Source organism: Myripristis murdjan, chromosome 1, assembly GCF_902150065.1.
Source record: "Myripristis murdjan chromosome 1, fMyrMur1.1, whole genome shotgun sequence".
NCBI classification, from domain to species: domain Eukaryota; kingdom Metazoa; phylum Chordata; class Actinopteri; order Holocentriformes; family Holocentridae; genus Myripristis; species Myripristis murdjan.
Window position 1 is genome coordinate 14923675 of NC_043980.1, and position 27083 is coordinate 14950757.

At 39.3% G+C, this 27083-nt stretch overlaps 2 protein-coding genes across 2 annotated transcripts; both read left to right on the forward strand.

Annotated features, from left to right (window-relative positions):
* The first annotated feature begins 470 nt into the window (after window positions 1-470).
* jpt1a (Jupiter microtubule associated homolog 1a) lies at window positions 471-10118 on the forward strand. The gene is made up of 5 exons (XM_030062344.1): window positions 471-916; window positions 2391-2533; window positions 6203-6300; window positions 6855-6882; window positions 8537-10118. Exons 1-5 carry the CDS (start codon window positions 861-863, stop codon window positions 8671-8673), a joined length of 462 nt encoding a protein of 153 aa, XP_029918204.1. The 5' UTR covers window positions 471-860; the 3' UTR covers window positions 8674-10118.
* Window positions 10119-10412: 294 nt separating this feature from the next.
* LOC115366854 (butyrophilin-like protein 1) lies at window positions 10413-26620 on the forward strand. Its single transcript, XM_030062506.1, has 7 exons — window positions 10413-10561; window positions 18408-18484; window positions 18603-18941; window positions 19701-20018; window positions 22372-22485; window positions 24832-24870; window positions 25139-26620. Exons 2-6 carry the CDS (start codon window positions 18418-18420, stop codon window positions 24864-24866), a joined length of 873 nt encoding a protein of 290 aa, XP_029918366.1. The 5' UTR covers window positions 10413-10561; window positions 18408-18417; the 3' UTR covers window positions 24867-24870; window positions 25139-26620.
* The last annotated feature ends 463 nt before the right edge of the window (window positions 26621-27083 follow it).

The window sequence follows — 27083 nt, forward strand, 5'->3', positions numbered from 1 at the left end:
AAACATGAGATTGTCAGATCCACTGACTAAAATGCATTATGAGAACTGCATTGTATTTCTGACTATGCCAGTAACAAAGTGACATTTCTTACTCAATTGTTTCATTTTTCATCTGATGTTGCAAGTGTTGCTTAGTCGTAATATCCCCAGCTCAAATCAGAATGTTACACAATGCTCACTCAGAATTGTACAAAGAATAGCTTACATCATATCGTTTGTATTTGGGAAACAGCAGCCAGAGCTAATCCAAAGGCCACAAGTTAAAGAAAGCTAAAAGCCGTTTTTTGTGTTTCCACAAGACGTGCGGATTGTCCAATTACGTGAATGATTGGAATCGCGATATCCAATGAGACGAGAGGGCCGCCCACAAGTGGGCGGTACTTCGGCACTAAATACGACCTCCACGTTGGTCGCAGGACAGAACTAGGTCAATTTTTAGAGATTATTAGAGAGAAGCCGGAAGTCTTCAAAAGGCATCGAAAAATATGCCATTTCTGTACAAGAATTGGAATGCTCCAAGATTGAGAATAAGCGTTGGCGTGTACACAGCTATTTATTGTGTGTACTCCTGAAACACATTCTTTATATTTACTTTAGCATTTTGTACAGCTCAAGAAATGTCGCGTCCGCGCTTAGTCTATTTCTTTTATTTTGAAAAACTTAACCGGAAACCTAATGCTAATTCTAGCTGCCTTGACGTTTTGTCCAGCCCGACTGTACAGCAGGTTGATGAATTAAGCGCCACCGGCTAGGGCAGACAACGATGAGGTGGTGAAATACTGGTTATTAAATTGTAATTCGAGACAATTATTTTATCTTGTCAGATTTATAAATATTTTACGACTCCTTCCGTGCAAAAAATGACGACGACCACGACATTTCAAGGGATGGAACCCGGTTCCAAAAGCAGTTCCAGGTAAAAGAAGCCATTCGGACAGTTCGGTTGGACCGTTAACGTTAGCCACCAGCATATAATCTAATCTAACCGTCACGTAGGGCAACGTAAAATAACAAAGACATCATTTTTGGCCTCTATCCCCGCGGTAAAGTAAACCGTTACACAATATTAACAATGGCTGAACGCGTTAAATAGCGGTGCTCGGATAAAGCTGGATACCACACCTTGCCGTTTTTGTCAGTATGGATGGACCATTCTCCTATTCCCAACGTCAGCTAGCCCACGTCTTACCTCTCTTTGTAGAGCTGTAACTTAGCTAGCAAGCACAGGCGAGGTGAATTAGCACGCAGTGATATTTTTTACCAGCTTTGCATGGCTTGTGGTTGCATACATGTGTTTGGTGTCCCTCCCATTTCTGTATTCCTTCATGTCTTTATTGTGTGAAAGCGAAACTGCACCTTGCAGTCCATCCCCGCTGAGGCACATGGATCTGTCATATTCGACAGCCGGATTAGCTAAATTTGTAGATGGGTGGGGCCCCCGTGGTTTTACCAAGATGACCAGTGATGCGCTGCACACATGCAATCAAATCTGCCCTCAATATGGCCTTTTTGATCAAATCAATTTGATGTGAGGGCCGCATTACCGCTGGCCACACCTGGCATTTATGGGAGCTATTTTTCTAGTCTTAATACCTAGGAGTGGCATAGTTAAAGCAATCAGAATTATCAAGCGCTATTTCTAAATTAAAAACGGAGTATGTGTAGAAACGTTTCAACTTGTACTCACTTGCGCATTCTTATTGTTATAATGGTACAGTTACTGTTAAGAAACGAGGCCATTGCTGAGAGGATTGGGAGGCTGTATCAGCCTCCACTGCATTTTACATTGTGTGCCACAGATCGGATTTAATGGAAAATCTGCCTGATTGCTTTACAGCACAAACTGAGATTAAGGTTAAAATCTGAATTACTGTTGACTGCACTGTTTTTAAAGAGTGTTTAGCTAAGACAGTGGTTGTCAGATTTGCTTTTTCATTTATGAGCAATCAGTGTGAGTCAACTGCCTCAGCCAGTCCCCTTACTTCAGTGACTTATAGATGCCATGGAATTGAGTGGATCAGGAAGTAGCAGCCTCCCAAACTGATGTTAGTCATTTCCTTCAGCACATTCAGCAGAGCAGGAAATTAAGTGAATTCAGTAATAGATGTATAGGTTTTCTTTCACTCCACTGTGTTTCAGTAACTTTCTAGCACACACATCTGTAGTAGTTGTCCAAAATTGCATGAAGAAATCTAAAACTATCGAGCAGAAGATGCCCATCTCCAGAAACAGCTAGCTCAGCCCCCTTGTCAGTAAATCTGCTGATCTATAGCCCTGTTGTTTGCCGTATGACCTCTAAATTAATCTTTTTCTCATCTAATCTTTCATCTAACTGTCTAATTATATAACCTGCACTGTTCTTCTCTTGCTCTCTCTCCTTCATATGTCAGGGTTTTGCGCCCTCCAGGTGGTGGCTCCAACATTTCTTTTGGCACAGATGAGGAGAAACCACCTGTCCGAAAAAACAAGATGGCCTCCAGTGTTTTCGCTGAGCCAGAGGACCCCTATGCTCATCGAAGGAACAACCCACCTGGTAAAACCTACCTCATCCTAAACACTCGCAGCCTAGGTCTACAACTTGTAGTTACTATCAACACTTAAAACTCCATTTTTTAAATTATTTATCCCAGGTAGAAAGTTCACCTCATTATTTATGGGTGATATAACTTCTGTCAGCCCAGGGCCCATAAAACCCCTTTGAAATCCAAATAGTTAAGGATAATAAAGTTATTTTTCGTAACCCTTTTCTTCATTTCTTAACTGACTTTTTTTGAGTCAGTTAAGATCTGCTGCATGCTTCGGGGTGCCTACAAACCCAAACAGCTGAATAGTCTCTATAAGCATAAATGCCTTCATTTCTAAGCACCAAGGCTTACCACTATGTAGCACTGTGAAACTCAACTATCATTTGGGCCTCAGTGGTCAATGGTCAATTAATTCCCCTTCTCTATAGTCATTAGATATTCAGTCACTGGTTTTCTTTTATTGACTGCTCCCATATTTAGGATCTTACCAAGGCTGAGGAGTCCTGCAATGTGCAGTAGGATATGAGCTGCCTTAAGTCCTTGCCAGATCATGTTTGAGGTAGAATAAAAAAAATATATAGGGGAATGGTTATAATCATATCTTTCTTCCTACATACTTTTATGTTGTTAGCAGAGAAATTTGAACAATTTTAATTTTTTATGGCTGTTGCCAGGATTATGCTCAGGTTTCAGTCTTGGTGAATCTTGAACCATTTCACATCCAAACTGGGCTGAGTGAAACCTAACACATTTGTCTTGTATGGTTCAGACTGGTGTTGGAGTTGTCAGGGAGTTCAAAGTACCAAGTCTTGAACCCTGAACGTTTGTCTTGAGTGGCCCAGATCTCCCACAGTTAGACTAGAATCACTTCAGTGTTTGGAACGGCCAGTTAGGCTTACAATCAACATAAAAAACACCTGGCTGTGGTCCAGCCAGGTTTTGTCAGGTTACACGGACCAAACTTGTTGAAAGTACAGACAGAATTTGTCAGAAAGCACAACAGTATTTAGATAGTCAGTTTCCAGATGTATTGGACTGTGTTTTGAGTTTCCCATTTTCATAAATGGACTGTTGGATCGTTGAAGGGTAGCAAGACACCATAGAGGGGTGAGCAACTACTCTTATTCAGTTATTATGATGATGCCATAGTGATGCCATAGCTGCCGTGCATCATACATACCAAGTTCATGTAATGCAAGGTCAGAGGAATGTTATGTTGTTAATGTTGTTACAAACTATTTTTATGTATTAAATGTACATCTTATCAAGCATCTTCTCTATATGATCACTTTAAATTTTGAATACAGAGTGAACAAAAATTTGAGCTCAAATTAAAAATTGTAGATTGCCTGCTGTACACTGTGACTCCAGTCTCACCAATATGCCATTCTGTAGGCGGTGCCAGTTTAGGGGGGTTTTTGGTGGATAGTACCAGGTCTGAAAAATAATCTGGGGGAAATACTGCAGTGCAGACAGTGGAGATGCTATAAGACAGAGATGCAATATTACTGCTAAATGTTGGCCAGTCAAGACAATAACATGTGTTCTACCACCAGTATTGAAAATAGGATCTTCTCTTGCTTTTGCTCTATGGTCTTATGATCTTACATATTGGGTTGTGGAAAGGGAAGGGAAGCAAGTACTTGTCTGATCACTTAAGAAACATCTGCCAACTTCTACGACCTCAGACTGCACAATTTGTTGAAGATGGAACCTCAGCTTAATGCTAAAGATTGTCCAGATGGCAGAAATGCCAGCAGAAAAAATAGTCTCCTCTTCTTACATTGCTATATTGACTGTCATCCACTCGTATACACACAATTTGTGCGTATGTTACTGAGGGAACATAATACAGCAACTCAGTGACAGTGGAATAAGTCAAACGTTCATTCTGCCATTGTGCATAGTAATAGTGTAATCATGCAGATTTTCCTGCAGCTAGTTTGTGTAATATCCTTATAAATAAATCATAATAGTTCTAATTTGTCCTGAACTATAGATGGATTGTTGTTAAGAGTGACAATAAAATGCCACCAGTGATGACTTAATGATCAAAAACAAAATATAAAACCCACACTGCAAATGACTGTGACTAGTTTTGTGTAATTCAGTAACATTACTGTGAACAGAGCAATTGTGAGTGGCATTTAGTATGAAAGTGAAATTTTATGGATCTCTGAGAATTTCCCAGAACCCATCATGTATGAGCAATTTCCTCACAAAGCATTTACACGGGTTGTTCTGTCCAGGGAGTTAAAGCATGTGAACAGTCGTACAGTCCACCCACTGGATGTTTGTCTTTTCTTCTTGTCACTACTTAGATTTCCTGTGGAATAAGAATGCTTTCAGTTCAGTTCAGTTCATTACTTTAGCTTGCAGCAGACCACAGATAAACAATCACAGTTCACACATAACAGTACAAAAATAAAATCAAGGAAAGATCGGTTTGTATTGTTTCGGATAAGATGTTTGCACTAAATCTTTGTGGGGAATTTCCACACATTGGGCCAAGAGTCAGTGTCATATCCTTGCAGCTGATTTTAGTGTCTAACAGCATGTGGAGTGCTGCCAGCTTTTGTTTTGTAGACAGGTGTGCAAAGTCTGAAATTTAAAGCTTAATTGTGGCAGTTGCACTTTTGATTTTGATGACTTTACTTTTACTTTTCCCAACTTGATACAGTAGCACCCAGTCCACCCCATGAAAAGTGAGAATAAGGGCACTGGAGATTTTGTTCTTGTAACAATGTGATCAGCCAATCGTCAGTGGTATTGCTGACTGAAATGTATTTTACCTAAACTTTCTGCTAACCATATCACATCATTTAAAAGCACACAGCAAGCATAATTATTAACATTTTAATTCACAACCATGTTTAGCAAAACTTATGGCTGTCAGACATACAGCAGATTGCCCATCCATGTGTTTATTAATTCTAGGTTTTCAGTATTAGACATTTTTATTAAATTGCTACTGTGGTAGTGACCACTCAGATGCTACTATTTACACATTAATGTTTTGTGAGAGAGAGAGAGAGAGCGAGAGTGAGAGAGAGTGAGAGAGGGGGGTGGGGGGGGGGGGGGGGGGGGGGGGGGGGGCAGTGAGGTTGTGGCAGCATAGGCTCTGCTCTCTGTACAACATGTTGAAGTGGTTCTAATTCACATTCAGAAGTTTATTCACCAAGTACAAATGTACATTGGCTTTCTCTAGGTCCAGTTGTCAACACAAAAGCCAATAAATTTGTGAAAAAGATGAAAATAACAGCAGTCCAATACAATCAAATACAATACAATACAGCAATTCAGTGCACTCAAGCCATAAAATCGTATACTGTAAAATAAAGGAGAAATCTGTGCGATTATTATTGTATTGTATTATTATACATGCAGTAATGCAGTAAATCAATGATCACAGTCTATGAAATTTAAAACATTATCACAAAGGCAACTGCAAGATGGATGACATGCCTGCTCTACTAATATTCTGTTGATTGATACAAATTGACTAACATTTTTTATGGCATACATTCAACCAGTTTTCTGATGCAGTAACAGGGATTTTTTTTTTTCTTTTCAACTGGCCACAACTTTAGTGGCCAATAATAAGTGATGGTCATATGATCAGTGCACTACTAGTGTGAAACCCTCTTATCTGGGTAAATGTCTCCTTGCTCCTCCAGGTGGGAAGCCGACAGGAGTTCTGTGTGGTGAGCCCTCCGCCCCCCTGAGGAGAGGAGCAAATCACACCATCAACCACTCTGCAGAGGCCCCAGCCGCAGTAAGATCTTGGAATGGGTTGTATTTACTCACAAGATTTTGCATTCTAATGACATCAGCTGATGGCTCACTACAGAGAATTGCAAAAGGGCTGTAGTTAGGGTTACATCAACTAAAAGCTTAAGATAGGCAAACAGGAGGGAGGCTACTACTTAAAAATTCAAAAGGTTTTGTTTTTTTGTCTTCCTGTGACTTATTTCCCAAAAGTAGCCTCTGTATGAACAAAGATGAAGAGACTGCCAAATGACATTTAAATAGCCAATAAATTACTGAAGACTTAAATGCCAAGAGTTATTTTATCATTCAGGAATTGAAGACTGATGAATTAATGAATTAAGACTGGTGACACAATGCACCACGTCCATTTGCTGTGGATGCTGGTCAAATATCATCCTCTGTTTGTGTGGTTCCTTTCCACAGAGATACAGTCACGTTCAGAAATTTTAACAGCTGCTTTTTTAGCAGCTTGTTTGGGTTTTCAAAGCTGTTCATGTTTTGCTTTGCTTCCCTGCAACAGTATTCTGATAACAGGCTGTTTTCTTCATGTTCCTTCAGGATGGAAACAATCATGTAGGCGATGCAGGTAAGGGCATGTTTTTATGTGGTTACATTACCCATGGCCTTAATTACAGTAGATAGCACATAACTATGTAGCCTACGTTTGTGAAGTAATTTAAAATGTTACAAAGTAAACAAAATGTTTTCTGTCATTTTGGGGCATAATTGTGGGTGAGGTGGGGGTGACATATAATTGGACCACAAATTCAGAGACATATCCCGCAACATCAGGGACTGGGGGAAGGACAAAGAGGCATCAGTCTTTACCTCCTGGACCATTCCTTTGTATGTTTTTAATTTAACTGACATCTGCCCTCCTTTTAACTGGCCTACACCATTTGGGACCTGAGCTCAGAGTAAATTGGGAAACCCTGCATTACAGTCGCATGTTTCCATGCTAAACTTTGCAACAGCCATATGTATTAACTGGCTTTGGCTCTGATCATCATAGGTATTAACTGGTCACCCATTAATTTGCATTCCACGTAGGCATGATGATACAGCACATGCTCTACATCTAACAGTATGTAGGCAAACCTTACCTCAGTATAATGCATGTAATATGGTCATAGTCAGCTCAAAATCTTTTGGATTGGACTGTGACTTATGCCCATAGTTAAATTGTAATGAATGATAGCCTTGGGCAAATGCCAAAGAAAATATTTTTCAGTTGGGTTGCATGATTGTTATTTGGAAATGTATTGATGTTATGTTGATACTGTAATTGGATAGCGGATGTTTGGGATTGCTTGGAAACAGGTTGGATGCTGTCTCCCATGGACCAGTAAGATTCATAACTGGCTGCAAACCCCTCACAACAACAACACTTTTTACTCTTTGGTCAACTGGTGAAGGTTATTTATGTACAGATTTTGGCATTGATACAGTTTAATTTACAAATCCACCGTTTCAATATTGCTTGTTTATTTATCCTCTCAGTTGTCGCATAAACAGAGCAGTCATAGCCTATGCGCTCCCAGGACTTCATTACTTTTACTGCCTCCTCAGTCTGTACAGAGCTTGGCAAAAGGCATTTTCCCACTCTGCCCCCACAACTTGGAACTTTCTACAACAGGAACTGCAGCTGTCCAGCCTGATTTCCCTAGGGAATTTTAAACTTCTTTTAGGGGCTCTGGAGAGAGCATCTTTGGGACAACACTCTTGTTCTTAGTATTTCTGTTTTGCATTTTTATTAATTCATGTTTTCTGTTCTGTACTGATGATCTGTTTACTTGCAACTCGATGTTGTATTGTTGTGTTAGTCCTCGACAGGTCTCTGTTGACAATGACACCCTGTGTCTCAATTACCTGTGTAAATGAAGGTTACATTTTTAAAGTTTTAAAGGCTTATGACAGTAAAAGGCAGTAATTTTCTGAATTTATTGGACTGTTACAGCTGCTTTCTTATTTGCATACACCTACTTAGTCATCATATCCACCTTACTATTGATTGTTTTTCAAGAAAAACACCAATAGTCAACCCTACTATATCATCACAATATCTATCGAGGTATTCAGTCATTTTGTCTGTATTGCCCAGCCCTACAGTGCCTCTGCCAGTGTGAACAATGTCAGATGCTCTTTTTACTGGGTCATCTCTGGTAAATAAAGTGTAAAGCCTGGGTACTTAGTGTAAAAGTGTTAGCCTGCTAGTCATCTTCCTCTCTACCTGTGTTCAGACAACACCACTGGTGCTGAGCCTGAAGCTGTCCCAGAGCAAAAGGAGGAGGCCCCCCCAGCCGAAGACCCTGCTGCAGGATTACCCTCCGGCCGCAGGAACCCCCCCGGGGGTAAATCCAGCCTCATCCTGGGCTGAATCTCATCCAGCTACCCCTCCCCACCTCCACATCTCTCTGAACTCATCTTTACACTTTTTTTTTTTAACACCAGGAACTTGCCATTCATCTGTACCCTAGAAATTCTATCTGGTGTTCACTTATCACCAGTGTCTTTCCCATCCCCAAGTGCATTGTTTTAATACCTCCTTTTTGAAAAATGTTTTGTACTGTTGTAATATTTTTCTTTGTTTTTTGACAGAAGCACTTTATGTATCTTTATGTATTTGATTCAAAGCCTGCCTTTCCCCTTGCAGTGCATTACACCTGCTGGAGAGGGCACAAGGTTAGCTTTGTTTGTCTCTCATAACTACAAACCCTAAACTTTCCCTGTGACCCCACTGTAATGGCACAAGTTCTCATGACCTATGTGACCGGTTTCTAAAAGAAAAGCTAAGAAAAATAGATATAAAGTGAGTTGTAGCTTTTGCACCGTGTTCAATTTTGGCCAACCTGCATGCACGTCTGGTCTGTGATGTACGAATGTGAGAAGAAAAATAACTGTGAAGGAGTTTTTATTCTGATTATCATTATTATTAGTTAAGCTGGTTACACTGGACTAAATTACGTTTTTGTGGGATAAATTATGTATTGTTGTTGCATGAAGTTGGAATCTTTCTACTGATAACAGTATTATTATCCACATAGGAGCCAGATATATTACTGTCATTATACTCTGAAGGATGCAAACAATTGTCTCCAGATGAATGCTGTCGGTCCCCTGTCAAGAAATGCAGAATTGGAATTAGCCTTTTTTTTATACTGTAGCTATTGCCCTTAGAATATTGTAACCCCAGTGCCGGTTTTGAGTGCCATGTGTTTTTATAAGTAAAATTTACTCTGAAACAAAGTGTGCCTGTTTCTGTGTTAGGCTACAACATCAAACAGGGTTGGGTTTCCTAAATGCATCTTTGCAGCAGCACTGAGATGCTTTTCCCTCTACTGTAAATCAGCGGGATGGTGCTCTTTTTGCTGCAGTGTTTCTGGCAAACCCACCCTAGATTTGACAAGTGACCTTATGACAGCTCAGCCTACTTATGTCTGTGTTTTCCCCCCCTTTATACATTGTTTGTTCCTATTGTCTTTTGTTCCTGTTCACCAGAAATTTGTAAAGCAGTCTTTTTGTACATTTGATGCGATTTGGTAAGGTTTCCAGACTGGAATCCACACTCTTTCCCACTTCTGTCATGTTGTGTCACAGGTCTGATGCTGTGTCAGCCAGCTGTCATGCAAGAAAACCAACAGGTCAATCAGTTGTATCAAAGGTTACGAGAAAATTGGTTTATTTTAGTCGGTGCTTTTAGGTGCAAGACATGTCTTTTTGCATCCTGTACTAAGTCTGGCTTGTTGCTGGATTTAAGTCACTGTAGAAATTTTAAATTGGCACAAATGAAAATGAACATTAAACGCCATTTTTGACCCGGGATTTTTTTTTGTCTGTTTTATTTGTTTTTATTTATATTATGTGACAAGCAATGAATGTCCAGTACATACAACTATATATTTTCCACAACGCATTTGCACTTTACCCACCTCACACCGCTAAGGGACGCCAACTTCACCTTCAGCTCGGTACTTGATATATGTACTCTACTTTGTATGTACTTTAATTTGGTGCATCAAAATTTCTGTAAACCTGAACAGATGTGTAGGCCGAAAAGACTGGTGGGCTTACTCTTTCCGTTTCACTCTGCAGGATAGAAAAAACTAAAACACATGAGCATCAAACCGGAGGACAAGTTGCATTGGTCATTAGTCATAAGGAAACCGAAAGTAAGATAATGAGCCAGAGCCAGTGAAACCAAGAGTCATACAAGAGCCGCCAGCCGACAACGGACGGTCCGTTCCCCTCGCGGAGGAGCATGCATGGTCAGTGTAATGTCTTCTTATTTCTCATCTGTTAGCGGCGTTTCTGTTTCAGATTCACCTTTTTGTTACAACATGCGGTACCAAGGCTGCGTGATCAGACGACTTAGCAACATGGCTGTATGGGCACGATTGTTTTAAACCACGTTTACTGTTACACGATAAGTCGTTGAATGAAGTCGATTGGCTATATATTCCGAGTCGAGGAGATGATAATGGAAAAATACTGCGCCGACAACCGAGAGAAACGCGTAAAGTTTGCGCGACAGAGCGGTTATGGTGCCTCCATGTGAGTGTTGTAATATCTGCTCCGACGTTGCAAAAAATCCATATCATTCAACTTGCGAAACCGCATAGTGACGCGGCGATTCACTTACATTTACTTGCGCAATGTGTTCATTTTAACATCCTATGTCAGTTCAGTATTTGTCTATAAATACTAGAGGACGAAGAGGGTCAATAGCACTGGCCTACCAAACCATTATCGTGGCGTTAAGTGTTAAGACACGTATCCGGAATGCCTCTTGTGGTGCTGTCGCTGGTTTGTTTAGAGGGCTGGGTGCTCTTAAACTAAAGGTTAAACGAAAGTTTAAACAGACTCCCCCAGTGCATGTTTACATTCACTCACATTCGTGTTAGGACTCCAAACGAGGGGCAGCAAGACCCTGAAAGGAACCGGCTGAGTATACGATCCCGTAGGGGGCTGCTATTGTTCAAATCCTCCTGTTCAGCGAGTCGAAGTGCAATGCAAAGTTGGTGGATTAATTGGCAAGCCAGGGCGAAGGTGAAAAGACCTACTGTTGTTCAGCCTGCCCCTTACAAAATGTGTTTTCCAAAATATGCATACTCTTCAAATCCCTTATAGAAAATTAAAAGCAAACATATGACATAGGTTTCAAAGTACACAGTTATTTGAAAAATGCAGATAACATGCATAGATTTTGTACACTGGGAACAGATAGGCTATGGAATGCAATATGCAATAATATTTAATTGCACACAGGTCACAGGACAGTCTGTTGCCTCATGTCACTGAAACACCCCCTTTGATTATTCCTCTGAGGCATTTCTCTCAGTGGGAGCACCAAAACAAAGAATATTTATGAGTAGTCTTAAGCTTCTCAGCGGGTTTACTTAGAAATGACAAAACCGACCTATACCGATCAGAGGTTGAATCTCCCTGTTACAGGAAGTCAAAGAGTTCACCTTTATCTAATATTTGATAAACTATTTTTCTCTCCTCCATAATAAAACATGACCTGTGGCCTACTTCTTTCTGCTGTCCATTAATACGTCTTGCTAGTGTGCATGGTGATGTGATTGATGTGATGTGTGTGGTGGTGTGTTGAAATAATTTAATTAACCCTCCTGTTATCTTAGGGTTCAATTTGACCCAGTTCAGTGTTTATCATCTCTAAATATACGATTAAGTTTTTTTGCTTTTTGAGTGCTTTAGCTGGTTTGGATGACGCTGAGGAACTATAACATGCCATTTATAATCTTCAAAAAAATTGACTTGTCTCAAATTTTCTTTAGAGCCCTAACCTGTAGTAGTACCACAACTACTGATAGTTAATGTGCCATTTGGGGGAGAGAAATCTGATTCCCACAAGAACTCAGGTTATGTTTTATGTAACAGGCTAGTTAGATAGTCAACAAGACGCATAAACTTGGGTAACAGTTTTTATTATAATGCTTTTCAGGAGGTTTAAGATACTGGAGTTGGTAAATCTGAAGCTAACAGGAGGGTTATTGACATTTTGCTGCTGTTGACAACCTGCATTATCAACATGCCAGACCATGGAAGAAAAGCAGACTTCTTTACAGTTTGATGATGCATTGTACTCCTACACCTGCTCAGATGAGATGTTTCCACTGTTAGGACTTGGTAGGGCAACATATCTGCTTGAAGGTCAATGCCTGACACCCCCTCCCCAAAAACCACACACACCTACACACAGATTCGCTTCTCATGGATAAGAATATTGGAGACGGGAGCAGCCACATTGAGAATATGATCACTCAACTGTGTCAGCAGGTCCACACTGAAGCCAGATGAAAACAAAATGGAGAACTAAAACAAGGAAGCAGCAGTAGGAAAAAAGGCACAAGGAAAGATGTGGCCAAGCGTGGCAAATTTACCAATATGGCAATGATCCAGGACCCAGCCGTGAGCCCAGGAGGACCTCTGTGGACATGGCAGGCAGAGCTAGGGCTGAATGATATGGTTAAAAAAAAAAAAAGAAAGAAAGAAAGAAAAAAAAGATATTGGGATTCATTTTACCGATTTTGCGATATGATTCACGATTTTAATTGAAGGAATCATTTTTGCTTTTTAATTTTTCACTGAAAAAGCTGTTAAGACGATGTTGTGATTTCTTTTTCTGCTGGGCTCTGTGCCAAACAATTTGTACACCAGAGTATTTCTGCAGCACCATAATACTTCATGATAGAGAGTGTTTTATAACAGTTTATCTTTATCAAAAAGTTGCAGCTCCAGCAATTTGGATATTGCAATTGGCCATGTTGCAATTTTGAAAATAATTAGGTTTATTGTTGGGCCCTAGGCAGAGCTGTTCCTATTATTGTCATAAGTGCCACTTCATGAATTTTATCTTTATAAAGTCAATGCATGGGGAAAAAGGACCCAGTAATTGCATACAATCTATATACATACACACACACACACACACACACACACACACTCCTGATCAAAATCTCAAGACCAGTTGAGAAATTGCAGGAATTTACATTTTGCACTGTTGGATCTTAAGAAGGTAGTAGAGCTTCAAAATGCAAAAAGAAGAAATGAGACAAAAAAAAAAAAAAAAAAAGAGTAAGCAATTTATTGCAAACAACCATTAAATTGAAATAGGCTGTTCATCAGCTGATCAAAAGTTTAAGACCACAGCCTTTAAAAGCCCAAATCTTCGCAAAAATGTGGATTCAGTGTCATTTTCTGTCAGGTATCCACACTGTCATGACCTCCTGATGGCAAAGGCAAAAAAGCTTTCTTGGTAATCACCTCAAAAATTTGTTTCGGCATGCTTGATGCTAGTGTTTCCAGGAGGCAAGTGGGAATGTTGCTCCAAGTGGTGAAGATGGCTTCACAGAGGGAGTGATATTATCTCTCTGGAAGAAGTCCTTTGTCAGGCAGGTATAGTGAACTGCAGCGTTGTCCTGTTGAAAAACCCAGTCATTACCACACAGACGATGGCCTTCAGTCATGAGAGATGCCCCCTTCAAAATCTCCACATAGCCAGCTGCTGTTTGACGCCTCTGCACAACCTGAAGCTCCATTGTTCCAGTTTTTAAAACATTTAAAATTAATCTTTAACATTAGCTTTTAACCCTGTTTTACAGTACATGAAATCATTTTTTAACATTTAACACAATACTACAACTATGAACAAATATAAAAGCTTCATAGAAATGCTCGAGGAGCTAAAAGTAAAAATGACTGGCGCGACTTGGATAGCAACAGGTGACGTCATCAAGCGCGAAAATACGGCTACTACTCCGCACACATATATGTCCAGTCCACATATTCATAAAACTAGCTTAATACCGGACATTAAAACATACCGCAACATGTTAACATACTGCACTTCAATTACTTTTCTTAATTTACCATTCCACCAACCTGTAAACAGGAGAAATAAATGAAACAGAGAAACTCCACATCCGTTTGTCTTCTCTCGCTCAGCAGAAAGAGGAAAGCTGCAAAGCGGACCAAACTGACGTAAAGCCCCTGGGGCCCAGCGGATGTCACACTGCCCCCTGCTGGTGATCACACATTAATTACTCCCGATATGGACATGAAATATTTTAGTGCAACGTTGGTGGAAATATGTTAAATACCCCTGAACAAATACTCACAAACAAAATTAATTATAAAATTATAATAATTACCACAAATGTGATAACACTTTTGTGGGCATCACACAAACTCCAGACGGGCAATTTTGTGCCAAACCCTTCTCTCGCAGATGCCGTCTGATGGTTATGGGACTGCAGTTGGCACCATTGACAAGCTTAATTTGGGCTAATTGGAGCCAATTGGATCCTCCAGCTCAGGGCCGGTGAAATTTTTTTGGGTCTACCACTTGACTTTTTTGACCATAACCCTCAGGATCTTTTAGGAAGTTAAAAATGACTGTCTTACTGCGTCCAACCTCAGCAGCAATGGCACGCTGCGAGGGCTTTGTTGTTGGGCCTTGCTTATGCAGCTCAACAATCCGACCGCGTTCAAAGAGAGAAAGCTTTTTTGCCTTTGCCATCGTCTCACTCCCATTTCTTCTTTTTGCATTTTGAAGCTCTACTTAGAACCTTCTTAACCCTCTATGGCATGGTGTTTCCCTCAGGCAACAAACCACTATTTTGGCCCATACACAACCCCTTTAAATTTTTTAAAGAAAAATATAACATTAAAAGTCTGAGGACAAGTCTGTGACCAATCAAATTTGAGGTGGGTATGGGTTTGACCTTTCGTCTGGGAGGTGGAACAGTCATTTTTGGGACCATAGCTGGCATAGACACACTGCTAGCAGAAGGTAAGATAAATTTCACTTTTTAACATGTTTAGATTTAAATATCTTTGTATAAATAATATGTGTGATGTGCATGTATATGTGAAGAAGCATATTTGATTGAGTAAAGACACTTTTTGTCTTTATTTATATACTAAAATGGTAGTTTTTCATCCGTAGCCTCAGGGCAACAGTGTGCAGTTAGACCACTTTTGTTTGAACAATAACATGCTTATGGATGGAGATGTGCAGGGATGCATAGTTATCACCATAATCAGTTTTTTTGCTGTACTATCTACTATTAATCACAGGAAATGGATGCACAAACATTTTATTGGGGGGAGGGGTTAAAATTGTAATTGTGACCATGTGACTAGTGTTGGTCATTCACAGGTGGCTCCAGATGGGTCTAATGACTCTAACAACCGTCATCACAACAGCCAGGAGTATTGACTAACCAAGTGGTATCAACGACCCTGTTAACGACTCCACAGAGGAAGCTTCTTGGATTATAGGTGAAACATCTTCAGCGTCTTCATGGCTGGATGACTGAGAATCTACACAGACACCAGCCCTGAGTTCCAGTACCTATACTGCCATACTATTTAGTATGCAAGAAAAAAAATTAGTATGTCCCAATACATAGTATGTCAGATGCAGTATGCCAAGAGTACCAGGATGTTCTACTACATCCGGTCAGATTTTGCAGTATGCATGTCAGCATGCTGCTCTGGCCATTCTGACCCACAATCCTTTGCGTAGCGCAAGTTACATTGCACTGACTAAGCTGCGTGTACAAGCCACGCCCACATCTGGAAGACAACAAAACACACACATCACACTCATCTGGCTCAGTGACAGCAGAAGCGGCAGAAAGACAGAAGATAAGAAATATGACAGACGACAGCGCACTCAAGTGTGAATGTGGCGCTTTGGATGGCGCCGTAAGTGAGCAAGAGGGTCGGAGTTTAGGGATGACGTATGTAGTGTGTCCCAAAAGTCTGCATACGCATGCATACTGCATACTACACTACATACTTTGTAAGGGCAGCTGCAGTACATACTAAAAGTAAAAAGTCGAAGTATGCAATTTGGAACACAGCCCTATTCTGATTTTGTGCTTCCTAGTTTCCTTTGAAAACAGATGGCCTGTGTGATGACATTGAGTCTGTGGATGAAGAGGAAAACGAAGATGATGTATCAAAAGAAAATGCTTGCTGTTGTTGAAATAAAACTTGTTGAAATTGTTGCTGTTGTTGAAATAAAACTTCTTCTAATGTATTTATTGCTTGTTTGTTCCTCATTACACTTATTAAATAATGTAGAACACCTTGGCGTTTTAGTACCCTGATAGCATGTTGTTGCCCTGAGGCAACAAACCAAAAAATGTGCAGCTTAAGAGATTTGGTAAAAAGTTCATGAAAATGTTGATGTTTTGACAAAGAAATGCATTTTTGGTGCAATGGTCATTGTATTTTAGGTTAATAATGAACAAATTCCAAACAATAAATGAATATAAGACACAAACGCAAGCTACAATAGTCTAATATTGAGGAATTTCTATATTCGCGAGTGGTGAAATAGCCCCATGTTTGGGATAACAAAAAAAAAAAAAAAAGATGAACTTGCATGAAGAAAAAATGTTTTATATTCCAAGAAAGAGCAAGCTTTGAACTTTAAATTAAACAAAAATCAGATTTTTTAAGACATTCCCACATGCCAATGAAAATGTGACATGAAAACGTTTTTTTGGATTTGGAGAAGCTGCCATCCAGAAAACGATGCATATATCTGACTAAACATTAATGCTTTGAACAGTCCATGTATGTATCTCAAAGCTCAGAAAAAATCAAGAAGCTGGGGCAAATACAAAGTTGTTTTCTGAAGGCCCAAAACCCGCGTAATTTTTTTTTCCATTTTTGAGGTGCTGGCATGCCTGCCAGTTATGATGTATGACAGATGTTTTTTGTATATTTTGAGAGAGTAGGTGGAGAGTACCAAATGTCAGTTTCCTATGTGGTGTAGTTCCTGAGATACTGACACCTGAAAATGGAGGAAAAATAAGGACGTGCCAAAATCGCACCAAAATCGACACGTACTCCCCTCACTAAATTGGCCATATCTCAAAAAGTATCCATCCGAGCAAACTAAAATTTTACAGTGTGCCTATTGGATACATAAGGTACAACTGGTGAATTTTTCAGAATTTTTTGAGACCCAAGTGCATGGGCTGCTCTGAAAATTTGGTGAAATGACATGGAATGACCCATATATAAACATCAAAAAACAGATTCCTTTGAAATTGCTGAAACTCCAGTGCAAGGAGCCAAATAGCGGATGTAATTACTAACCCTGCCTGTTTTGCATACTTGTGGATTGGCATCAAACTTAAAGACTGAAAATAATTCTTTCACTTCAACCCTCACTGCAATAACTAACTTATTTGTAAGAAAATGGTCCATACTTACAGGATGCTTAAACTTTCATCAGATAGGAATAAGAAAGTAAAGATTAAAAAAAAAAATGCAAAGGGGGGAAATGTATTCAGTATCAGGTTGGACCAAAGAAACGTGAGACCACAAGCCTAAACAACTATTTAAAGTACAGCTGCAACAAAATAGACATTGACTGCTGTCAGTGAACACGAAAACCCGCAGAAAATAATTTCAGTCCTTGCAATGAAGACCTATGTAGGCTACAAAAAGACTTACAGTGACCAGTTTATTCACTGAAAAATGTGCAGGAGAGCTCAGAAACGTTAGGCTCAAGGAGGAGGGTCTCCCGTGTAACTGAAACCAAAAGATTACATAAACAGATTTGTTTACTATGATAATTTATATTGGTCATAGGTCATGGTTGCATGGCAGTTTGTGCTCTCAAAACAACCTTGCCCAAATAAAACCTCATATCACCGGTGTTCACAGTACTGTATCGTTATCTGTCTTGATTGCTCACAACTCATCCTAAAACTGGATTGCAATCATATGGATGTATTTTGTTTTGCAGCCTCTGAATCATTCTTTTTTCTTTTGTCATCATGATGCAAATCATGTTGCAAGTCCTCTGCTTGGAAACTGGAGTGCTTAACAGTTAAAAAAAATCTGACCATTATATGTATGCCAATGTAAATATTGAACCTTGTTCAATAATGAGCTTGCTTTGGGTTATAGTGAGGAGTGGAAAATGTCTAAAAATGTACTTTGGCTCCCTGCCGCTTTCAAGTGTGTGGGTGTGTGCGTGTGTGTGTGTCTGTGTGTGTGCATTACAGGACAGTATTCCATAAACAATCCCACACTAACAATTGTGCTCCACTATTTTAGGACTGAGAACATGGCTTCACTTGGCATCCTCTTTTTGTTTCTGAGTCTCATCTGCATCAGTGCTGGAAATGCTTACTGTAAGTTTTCATTCGATCTGCACACACATTGTGAGAATTTAAAGTCTGACATACTGCTTTGGCACTGTTGTAATCTAATTTTTTTTTTTTTTTTTCGCTATCACTTTTCAATCTACAGCTTTTGTAAATGTGCATTGTAAATCGCAGACCCGCGGACAGCATGGCCAACAGTCAATGCTGGATTGTGTTGTCAACATGGCAAAAGAAGCAGCAGATGCAGAGATCACACTGGTCATTTGGAAGAAATCGGGAGATCAAAAACCCTTAGTATTTTTTCACAATGGTGAATTGACATCAGTGCCACGTTTTCAGCTTGCCCAGCCCTCTTGGACCAAAAAGAACATGAATGTGTCTTTGCTCATCAATGGCACTACACCCAGTGACATTGGTGAGTACGAGTTGCAAGTGGTGACCACAAGTGGTGACAGTTCCAGCAAGGCCCGCCTCAGTGTGACAGGTGAGAGCCCTCTCTTCGACCAAGCCATGCTATAGTTGACCAGTGAAACATAACTGACACCTTTTTCACACACAGGTTCATACTGAATCAGTAAAGGCTTAAAAAATGAATGCTACCTCAGTTCAAACCTGTCATAGTGAACCTTCACGTCACAGAAAATGGTTTGTGAAAAGACAGAAGCGCTGGCTGTGAATGTATGAAAGGAATGCTTAGAGCTCAGGGTACTTTTCTTTTTGAACAGACCGGTATTCCCCTTGAGTTCGGCTTGCTCTTTTAATAGCTGGAGCTAGTTTTCTGTTTCACTATGATCATTATCACCGTCACAGTTAGTTCCTGCATTTTAGTTCCTTCGCTGTTTTATTCACTTTATTCTCACTTAATTTGTCACTGGGTCAGCACCCGTTGCACATTTGTCTGGACAGGAATGGGGTTTCCATTTTGTTTCCTGTCACAGCTTGTGGTTTGGGGGAGTTTTTTCTTGCCTGCTGTGAGGATCAGTAAGTCAGGGGCTTTGCTCTGCTTGTTCAAAGGGCATGTAAAGCCGTTTGAGAGTGTAAACAGTGAACATTGCACTTTAAATAAACTTGAACTTATTCAACCAGAATGTCACAGAATGTTTGGCAGTTAATTGATGGTCCTTCACAGTAATCAGAGATATTGATGAAATTTTCCCATCAACTTTACTGCTGTCATTTAACCAAAGTACAGGTGCAGTGCTCAGGTTAATGACCATGTTTACTTTTCATTTTCTCTTTGCAGCCAAATACAACGAACCAACTGTACGCTCCAACCCTGAAAAAGATATCCCTCCAAATACCGATGTGACACTTTTCTGTAGCTCTGATGGTGGTTTCCCACAAGGCAAACTTCGCTGGTTTGATGCAGACAACCATGACTGGACAAGCAGCTCTGAGATGGAGGTCAAGCAGACAGCTGACAATCTGTTTCAACTCTCCAGTAAGCTGACTCTGTTGAAAGGCTCTGTTTTCAGCAAGTACACATGCACAGTGCTCAGCGCCAGTGGAACCAAAGAGGGAGAGACCAAATTTGAAGTCCCGCTCACTCCAGTGAAGGAAGGTAGGCCTACATGTTGTTGTGCACTACAAACTTGAGTCCTTTTAGGATGAATTACTCCTTAAGCTTTACTCAGAAACAGATCTGACAGAGTGTGTGTGGTCAAAATAATGCAAGATCACTCATGAGTTTATGTGACACTCAAAATTTGATTACAGTGTGGGTTCAAGGGTTGTTGAATGGGAGCATGAACAACCAGACAGTTGCGATGGATGTTTATTTGACAGTGCCAGCTGAGTGATAATTACAGTTTATAAATGCTTGATTGTCAGACACACAAGAAGCTTGAGGGCTGAGGTGCTTGGACATGAGGGCTGAACAATTTATCGTTTTCTGACCGAAATTGCGATTTCAGACAGTGCGATCTTGAGATTGCAAAAGCTGTGTTTTTTTGCAGCACTCCTGACTGACCCAGGATCTGTTATATCAACTTTTTTACACATACTTGCCGTTTTCCTACCTTCCCGCTGTCATGCCCTGTCAAGCTCACCAATCAGAAGCGGCCATTGTCCCGGCGACGGCATACACACTCAGTAACAACAAGCTGGTGTCTGTAAATAATGTGTTTTGAAATGGCTTCAGCTGAACCAGAAGCAGAGTTAGGGGATTTAATCCCAAAAGAGCAGCACGTCGAGACCCAAGTGCATGGGATGCCCTGAAAATTTGGTGAAATGACATGGAATGACCCATATATAAACATCCAAAAACAGAAATTGCTGAAACTCCAGTGCAAGGAGCCAAATAGCGGGTGTAATTACTAACCCTGTCTGTTTTGCATACTTGTGGATTGGCATCAAACTTAAAGACTGAAAATAATTCTTTCACTTCAACCCTCACTGCAATAACTAAGTTATTTCTAAGAAAATGGTCCATACTTACAGGATGCTTAAACTTTCATCAGATAGGAATAAGAAAGTAGAGATAAAAAAAAAAAACAGCCACAGACGCCGGGAGATAACGACTGCATTAGCACACTACACTGCCAAAGACATGGTGCCAAAGACAGAGTTCAAAACCTCCGCACACAGGACAGAAGATATGATTCTCTCCTGCACCTGCGTCCAGAATTTCCCTGGTTGGGATCAATAAAGTATATCTATCTATCTATCTATCTTCAACCAGGTTCCCATCCCACAGCTGTACGCGGAGTGTGAGGAAAAAGTTGTAACAGAGCTGAAAAATGTGGAGTGTTATTACTCATTTAACATCGTTTTTAAAATTGTTTTGTATTTTATTATTTTTTTTCAAATATACACAATTAAGGATTTTTTTGCACTATTCTAATAAGACGTAACATAATAAGATGTTTCTTGGCAATAAATACATGTTGGAAGCAATTCTTACTTTTATTATTCATCCTTGCATTAGAGTAAATAGCATTTAATGTTTTGATGGTATGATATAATTTTCTGTCATGTCTTAAATTTCTTACTGTACATGGTGAATATTGCACTGAAGCCTGATTTGAAGAAATATCACGAATAAAATTGAAATTGCAATATCTGCCAGAAAAATCGCAATTAGATCTTTTCCTAAAATCATTCAGCCCTATTGGACATGTTGGCATGTCCTCATTCATACAGAGCTTGTGCTATCTGCTGAAACAGATATAAATATATCCCATGTCCAAAGGGGATGGAGATATTGCATGATGGCTCTTTTTGTTAACACTATTGTGTTTTTTTTTTTTTGTTTGTTTTTTACCGCCTGGGTAAAGAAAACACCATTGTCTGAGCTGGTACACATTTCAACATAGTTGCCAGGCTGCAACATATCTCTAAATAATATACATGCGAGTTTCCTCAAAACTGCAAAATAATAAGCATTTAAAAAAAAGTTAGTGTATGATGATTGGTATCAACATTTTAATATGTTCTAGGTTGAAAAATACTGAACCAAACCTTTAAAGAGTCAGCAGCTCAGTGTCACTGGTGTAAAAACTCATTGGAGTGTTCACTGAGAAACAACACATTCACCATAACGCAGCTTTTATCTTTCGTTCTCACAATTGCCATGCTAAAGGTTATAATCAGTACTTTAGTATCTGTTGTGCACCTGGCATGACCTGTTGTATTACCTGTACAGCCATGGCCGCCTGTACCACCAGTCTTGTCAGTCTTGTTTGCTCCGGCTTTCATTTCCTTCTCACAGGGGTGGTTATTTAACTCAGTGCTGATATGCCAACTTTTCGTATGAGAGTAACAAGAGAAAGTGAACGTTGGTGGTATAGTAAGCACTGATATATATAAATACATATATATTACTAGTTTTGTTGTTGAGTTGAGATATGTACAGATTTTGAGGAAATTAATTAAGCCAAAAAAGCCTATAACCCCCACTGTATTTGAATGTTTAGGACAAGAGTCATCGTTGGCTTCAGCATCGAGGGTGGTTGCTCCTGTGGTGGTCATCGGCTCGCTGATCGTAGGCCTTCTGATGGCACTGCTGTTTTTTAAAAAGCGCAATCAGCGTAAGTATGGCAGACTTGTAGTCACACATGTTGTCTGTATCATCAGTGCACATATTGTTGAGCTTGAGCTTGAACACACCCACACACAGATTCACTTCTCATGGATGAGAATATTGGGGACTGGAACAGCCACATTGCAAACTGGTGAGGCCCGGCTTGGTTTCAGAATGTGATCACTCATGTGTGTCAGCAGGCCCACACTGAGGCCACATGAAAACAAAATAGAGAACTAAAACAAAGATGCAGCAGCAGAAAAAAGGCACGGGGATAGATGTGGTCAAGTGTAGCAAATTTACCAAAATGCCAATGATCCAGGAACCAGCTGTGAGCCCAGGAGGACCTCTGTGGACATGGCACAGCTGAACAGTATGGTTAAAAAAAAAAAAAAAAAAAGGATTCATTTTACCAATATTTTGATATGATTCGTGATTTTAGGTGGAGTAAACATTTTTGCTTTTTAATTTTTCACTGAAAAAGCGGATAAAACAATGTTATGGTGATTTCTTTCTGCTGGGCTCTGTGTCAAATACAATTTGTAGACCAGAGAATCTCTACAGCACCATAATACTTTATTTGCGATGCAATAACATGTGTAATATCACATGTTGTGTGTATCATCCATATTGTTGCACATATTGTTGAGCATAGCCCCAGCTGCCCTAATGTGAAATCACCATAAAATTACATTTAGGGACTTTGAGTCTGTCTGTGGTAGTAGCCAATAGTTATGACCTCATCCTGCTTTCGTCTCCTTGGCTGTTAATATAATGTTCCATTGTGTCTGGTCTATTACTTGGGATTACGTTTTGCTTTGCTATTTTTGTAGTACCCGTTTAAAGTTTACAATAGAGGATGTCAGTAGTTCCGTTTCGTAAAAGAAAGTGAACAAGGGGATTTCCATACATCGGTTGAAAGTTGAGACCAAGGTTAAGGTTGAGTGGATAAACTTGTGCAGCCGGTTTAACACTCTCCTCCTCCCCCACCCACATGCAAACAGCCATTTTATTCAGACCAAGAGGAAGTCCTTTCTTTGTCATTATTAAAATGGCTGAGAGAGTTTAGCTATTGTATTCTACCCACAATGGAAATTTAGTTGAATGGAAACATCTGTCTTTACAAGGTGATTTTCTACAAGATATCTAAGACTGATTGAATAAGCGCACACCATTTTCTTTATAAAAACCTGAAGACAAACTGCAACACCTCTGTCTGTATATTTGAAGCTGCCTGAAGCTGGGACTACTATGGATCTGTTTTTTTTTTTTCTTTGATGAGTGGTTTCTAAAGTTAAATGTTAATCTTTTACCAAAATGTTTTATTGATATCTCTGCGTGCTGCAGAATATTTTTAAAAATCAGCTTTTCCTTGATGAATTTCATGAATGACAACATCCCGTGCGCTCGCACAACGTGAAAGCAGGATCACGCTCACCGCTGCAAACAAACATAGTTCTTTCTCACTGACACACCAGTCCAGGAATGTACTTCTGCCAAACATTTCAACCTTCGAAACCTGTTTGGACATGAGAAAAAAGACATAAAGCAACTTAAGGAAATAAATAAATAAATAAAAACAAACCAACCTGAAAATTGGCAAATTTTTTTTCCCTGTAACATATAATAATTATAATATCATAATTATAAATAACTATAAATGTATTTTCCCCCTAATTTTCCCTGATAATTTTACTAACACACACACACACACACACACACACACACATGCGTATGTATGTCTGTGCAGCCTACCGACATGATGAGACACATTAACCAGTCAGTCAGTGAGCTGCCTGCTTCAGCCGTTTGTATCACACACAGTAACTACATGATTGATGTATCTCATCATGTCTGTAGGTTGGGTTGCATTCAATTTGTGCAGTTAACATGACTGGACAAATAAAATTGAAACTGAAACTGATTTGTAATTGTTTGAACTTGTTGCCAACTATTTCAACAATGGACCATTTTTGTTTTTTTTAGTTTTACTTTTAGTTGATGTAGTTTTAGTTTTAGTTTTTTTTTCTTTTCTTTTCTTCTTGTTTAGAAACAATTTCAAAAAAATCTATTCAGCGGCTGTTTGCCCAGGCTAGATGCAGGCTGGGCCCTTGGTTACGTATTAAAAGTCTGAATCATCCTATCAAAATCTGACTAGTTCCTAAGAAATGGAGCCTCAATTACGTCTGCTCCTCCTCTGCTTGTGTCTTTGTCTTGCCACATAGGGTGATCAGTTTACTTCTTATCGGAAAATCCATTTCTTCCCTTAACTTCTCTTTTTGTCTGTGGAACGTATGACCAATCTGACCAAGTGCAAAGTTTAACCAAGACACACTTCTCTTATTTGTTGCAGGTGGACATCCAGTCCCACAAGACCAAGATGTTTAGAATGGTACGTTTCCATTTTTGTGATGGTGGCTTGTTATTATTTGTAATAGTAAATGACTTTGGTAAGGGATTTTTTTTTAAATCAATAATTTGACATATAACTTCTTTGTATTTTTATTTTTTTGGACTAATGCCCATAAGATAACAAGGCCTAGAATCGTACTATATTTTTCCATTTAAGTCGTTAAAAAGATTTGTTTCACCTCATTCTTTATGCAAGTGTTACCATTCTGTGAGAAAATACCAAATACCTGAATCTTCCTCTTTCTCAGGCTCACAAATAAACCTGTGACATGAAAGACATCTTCCTTACTGGCAACCACTGAAACAAACATCTTCCTTGTCTGGTGGCAGGAATCATTTCTACTTCCTTTTATGTCCCTCTGCTTTGAAAATCATGATGGATGTAGCAAGATTATAAATCTGTATCAGTGTTTTGCATCAGAGGAATGTCTCGACTGACTCAGTTCAACAAGTGAACACTTGTTTGGACTGAATTTCAGTCCACAAGAAACAAGGGCAACTTGAGCGACGTAATCAGTAGGTCTCCCATCCGGAGTTTTAAAAGTGATTTATGACAGCTCAAAACACATAGTTATTATTGGAAGGAAAATTGTTTCACTGTAGCTCTTGTCCGATCTTTTTGTTTTGTCGTTCACTGTGGGACCTCTTACACTGTCTCAGTTTCTAATCACAGATACTTCAGGGAAGAGAAACCATGCAGTCAAATGTCACAGAGGTTTTTGAGGACACTGAAACTGTCAAACTTGTGGAACTCTCTCTCTCTTTTTTTTTTTTTTTGTACTGGTCCACTCCACGTGTCCACTTGTCCTACATCATGTATACCACGTATAACTCCTCATGTCATATATGTTTTTATCAAGGTGTGATGTGTAACTCATGCTCATTTAAATGTGTGTAATTCAGTGCCGTAGGTGAAAAGAGCTACTGAAATATTATTACTTTGCGAATATCTTGCTTAAGTAGAAGTAGCACTATAAAAATCTACATGAATAAAATGATTCATATCCTATCACTATATGTCACTATCTTACATATAGTTACATTGAAACTACACAAAAATTTGGAAAATATAATAAAAGTGTACGAGCAAAGTAAAGTATGTCTCCAATGGTTATGGAGAGTTGACAAAAATTCATCCTGTAATGGATGTGATTTAAAATGTAGCAAAGTGTTGTTCTTCAGCAAAAGATGTACTTAAGAGTAAAATTTGTTGCTTTTAACAATGACAACCGTCAGTCCAAAATGTAGCCCTGTTTAAGAGACCATTCATGCACAGAAAAAAATTCAGTTCCTCTTTGCAGAGAACAGAATAAATCTCTCATCAAATATGATATTGCTTCCGTGTTTTGACATGATCATCAGTTTTCACTGTGTTGATAAAGCTGTCAGTTATAGGAGTGCAAAGGCCAAACACACTGAGTTCCTTTAAACTGTGTGATAGTGTTTATGTAACTTTTGGCTGAGCCTGATGTTTTTTTAACAGAGTTCATTGTTTTTGGTTTCACTCTTCTTTGCGGATTGTTGCGGATTGTCTCTTTTTGAAGGGAATGAGGGCCTATTATTCCTGAGCTTGAGCACTGATCTGCTTGTTGCTGGCAACATTATCGCACCCATCAGAATAGCACGGGACCTAAAAAGATTTCCTGGGAAGATGGGATTTTTTTTTTTTTTTTTTTTTTTTTTTTTTTTTTGCATATAGTCCATACGGAAGCAAATTTTGAATAGTAGACCAACACATGGTGTGATCTTTAATCTGAAGGCCATATCTCAAAGTGCTTGATTTAATCATTGACTTTTGGAAAGAGGAAACAAACAGCCCTGATATTTGAACTAAACTCCACGTGTGTAAAAATATGTGCTAACATAGCTGTAATTACACTGAGCCGCTATTCATTACCCACTGTTTTTGTATCTTTGTTTTTAAATGTGAATATTTTTTAATTGTATTTTTAATCAGCTGTTTTTGTGATCCAAGTGTGCCTTTTATTGTATGGCATGCCTGTTATTTTTCTACCTTATGGATTTTAATGCAGCCAAATATGTTTTATAGTTATTCTGACAAAATTTATATCAGCATAAAAGTCAAAATGCAAATTAATTTTATCATCACCTGTACTACTGTCACAAAATCATAGCATGCCTGGAGAATGATTGGAAAATTATCTTGTATTTAGAATGTAATGTCAAATAACT